The 3550-nt window shown below is 34.1% G+C and overlaps 1 protein-coding gene across 1 annotated transcript in view; it reads right to left on the minus strand.

Annotated features, from left to right (window-relative positions):
* LOC109585878 (uncharacterized) overlaps positions 1 to 2290 on the minus strand; it is a 7709-nt gene extending 5419 nt beyond the window's left edge. Inside the window, exons 1-7 of the mRNA XM_020002028.1 lie at positions 2185 to 2290; positions 1742 to 2125; positions 1328 to 1651; positions 1020 to 1274; positions 612 to 959; positions 200 to 559; positions 28 to 99 (exon numbers count right to left, since the gene is read on the minus strand). Of these exons, the coding sequence (XP_019857587.1) occupies positions 28 to 99; positions 200 to 559; positions 612 to 959; positions 1020 to 1274; positions 1328 to 1651; positions 1742 to 2125; positions 2185 to 2290 (1849 nt within the window). The remainder of the gene's footprint in view (positions 1 to 27; positions 100 to 199; positions 560 to 611; positions 960 to 1019; positions 1275 to 1327; positions 1652 to 1741; positions 2126 to 2184) is intronic.
* Between the last annotated feature and the right edge of the window lie 1260 nt (positions 2291 to 3550).

Genomic DNA, 3550 nt, shown 5'->3' on the forward strand with positions numbered 1-3550 from the left:
ATACATTAGCTGGTGTAGTTCCAGCACACACTATATGGAATGAATCTCCTGTTACTGGAATACCAACATCCATTATGTCAATCATTGGTAAAGGCACAACTAGGAAAAAATTTGTTATACGTCATAACACTGTGAATTATTACACATATACAACATTAACTACAAATCTAATCATGCAAGTGAACAAATAACCACTTACTTTCCACAATGACATTAGTACTAGTTGATGTAACAGTATCTGATGGTATAATCAGTTCAAACCCATTTACAGTACTAGCAGGTCCAACACTAGCAGTACAATAGTAATCAGTTCCATTATCTGATAGAGATGCAGTGAATGTTAAGCTACTACCGTTAGTAGTAGGGTTGATCTCCCCAGTACTAATGCTATACTTAGCATCATTCATTGTAATGAGTCCATTAGGTCCAAACCAACTAATGTTAACATTAGGCTCAACGTCTAGTGGAGTAAAAGTGACAAAACACAATAACTGAATGTCATTGCTCTCAAAAATACGTCCTGTTGTATTGAGACGAGATGTGACCACAGGAGTAGATGCTACAGTATACATGAACAAAATAAATAATAAACCTGTCTTAACAACACTTACCTTGCACAGATACAGAATAATTTGATGTTATACGAACAGTATCAATACCATCATTTAGTTGAGCCCCACAAACATATTCTCCAACTTGTGATGCTTGCAATGAACTGAAGTTTAGAATAAGTGTATGTACAACAGTATCAATAACTGGTATCATTGTAGGCTCTAAACTATCTAAAAATATGTCTTCATCATCTGTAGAATTGAAGGGAATGAGATCAGGACTTGCCCAGAATATTTCCACCATAGTATCATTCACTTCAGGAGCCAATATCAATGTACAGGTTAATGAAAAGGAAGAAGAATGATCCAATGGCATCATAACTGGCCCTTGTGCTTCAATACAAACAACTAAATATTAATAAAATATTAAAATAATTATACTACAATATGTACATTGTACATGCATACCTTGAGGAACAGTAACAGTGATTATTTCACTAGGTAGATCTTCACCAGTAGCTACTAGTCTAATATTATATTCATCATTAGGATGCAATGAGAGAGACAGCTCAGTATTTGCAGTGTTGTAATTCACAATAACACCATTACTGTTATTAACAAAGACATGATACTGAGCATTAATCACTGCTGAGGGAGACCAATCCAGTGCAACTGAGCGAAGACTAGGTCTGCTATAGGTCAAGTTTGATGGAGATCCAGTAACTTTAAAAGAAAGACATAATTTAATTTGATCAAAGAATATGGCATATACTTACCAGTAATGCTCCTCATCGCCATGCTGGTAGATACTAAAGATGAATTTGCAATTCTGTCAGTAGTAACAGAACAGGTATATAGGCCAGACACTCTCATTCTAAACATTGCTAATACTTGTACTTGTACATCATTATTAACTGGTGTTACAGTACGTATCAGATCATTATCAGATACATTAAACTGGGTTCCATTATCAACAGAGCAAGTGACTATTGTTGGTGGCCTGTTATTGACATTAAATGATAAACTAAACACTGGAGGATCAGCATCAACTGATGAGAGGAGCTGGAAGGAGGAACCACTACCATCAATCATTGGAAGATCTGTAAAACAAAAAAAATAATAATAATTACACATACAGCATACATGTATCTATAATAATTTCAGTAACTTAATTAGCAATGCTTGCTTACCGTCATCTTTAGCAAAATCCCCATTACCATAAGCAGCAACATACAGCGTCTGATCAATTCCTTCTTCATTAAGTATAACACAACTGTATAGTCCTTGAATACCTCCTATTCCACCATTTCTTAACAAACCAATTTGACCAGTAGCAGTGTTGTTAGCAAACAGAGGACTACCAGAACCTAATGGTACAGTTGTTCCATCAGGATAATACCATGTTCCTATCATATTCTGATTAAGAGAACTCTGACACCACAAACCATCATTCTGACCATCAGGACTAACAGCATTACCAGGCTCATCAATATCAGTATCATGAAATAGACCAGCAGCTATCATTGAGAAATTAGCAATAGTCACATTCTCCTCACCAAGAAACAGCCTCACACCTTTATAATAATAAATCAATTAAACATAATAAATTAATGATCAATAATAATTATTATACCTGTAGTTGGACGAGGAGGTAGTGATCCAAAAAATGGTTGACTCTGTCCAAATCCAACTAGAGCAGTTAGTACCAAAAATACGAATAATAATATTTGAGACTCCATTACTAGAATAAAATTAAGTTAGGCATAAATTTTAACAGTATAATGAGTGCGCACATACACAAGCATGTGAATGAAGGACATGCACATATACGTAGAAATTCAGGTACTAGGAGAAAATTTTTTATTTTTATAATTTTTTCTATACATACATGTATGCAAGTTCTTATGTTGTGTAGCACATTTGAGCTGGTTCCAATCAAAATTAATTCTTTTACTAATTTTTGACGTTACTCAAAAATTGGGCCGAAGTCCATGTACAGTACAGGAATTTCAGCCTAATTTTTTCAAAATGAAAAGGAGAGAATTCTCCTTTTTTATAATTTTTCTGATACACATACATGTGCTTATGTTGTATAGAAAGTTTGAACTGATTCTGATCATGTTCAAAATTTTTTTTACAAATTTTTAAAGATGCTGCAAATGCCATGTACTGTATTGCAGCTCATGAAGCTCATGCTGTATAGCTCGCTTAAAGGGATACTGTTGCCATGTACAACTATCTGCATACTTTTCATAAAATTGATGACAAAATATGATTTTTGGAGACCAAAAATTGTGTTTCACTAAAGAAAAATGGCAGAACTTATGCAAAATTTCTTTGAGCTTCATATTGACATGCAGAAAAATGGAGAGAAGGTCATGCTAAGTTAAGATGTTAGATAAAGGCCAGAGAATAGCTCAGAAAGATATAGACTCCAACAAACACAGCTAAATGGTCAAACTCACCCGTCAAAAAGATGCTAGCTTTTTACGGACAGCAAGCTTGATGAAGAAAAATGCAGTTAAGTGCTTACCTCTTAGTTTGGTGGAGATAAACATAAGACATCATTTGTTGAAGTTCAGAGCTCAAGAAGCAAGAATCAGAGCATAGTCTGTTGCTATATTACAAGATATAAACCCGGAGCCATTTCTTGTTTATAAACTTTCCGTGTACTAAAGCCATGCAGCTCTTCAGTAAACTGCGCCAGTATCCCTTTAACATGCCTTGTAGGAAACCCTGCACTGAGGTACTACAAGGAATTCAAAATTCTACATTATTAATTTTACATGTACATGCAGATATGCAAATTTTAATAGTACCAATAGTCAATGTTTTCCATGTAAAATTGAAGAGGTGAAAGCAGTTAATTTAACTAATTAATTTTGATTTATATAAACTACAAGTTTCATTTAAAAGTAAAATACAAAAATTTAAAATGAGCCACGGTAAAGTAGATCTACAAGAAATAGTGACTTTTCAAAACACCCAGTACCAAATCC

Source organism: Amphimedon queenslandica, unplaced genomic scaffold, assembly GCF_000090795.2.
Source record: "Amphimedon queenslandica unplaced genomic scaffold, v1.1 AMPQUscaffold_12991, whole genome shotgun sequence".
NCBI classification, from domain to species: Eukaryota; Metazoa; Porifera; class Demospongiae; order Haplosclerida; family Niphatidae; genus Amphimedon; species Amphimedon queenslandica.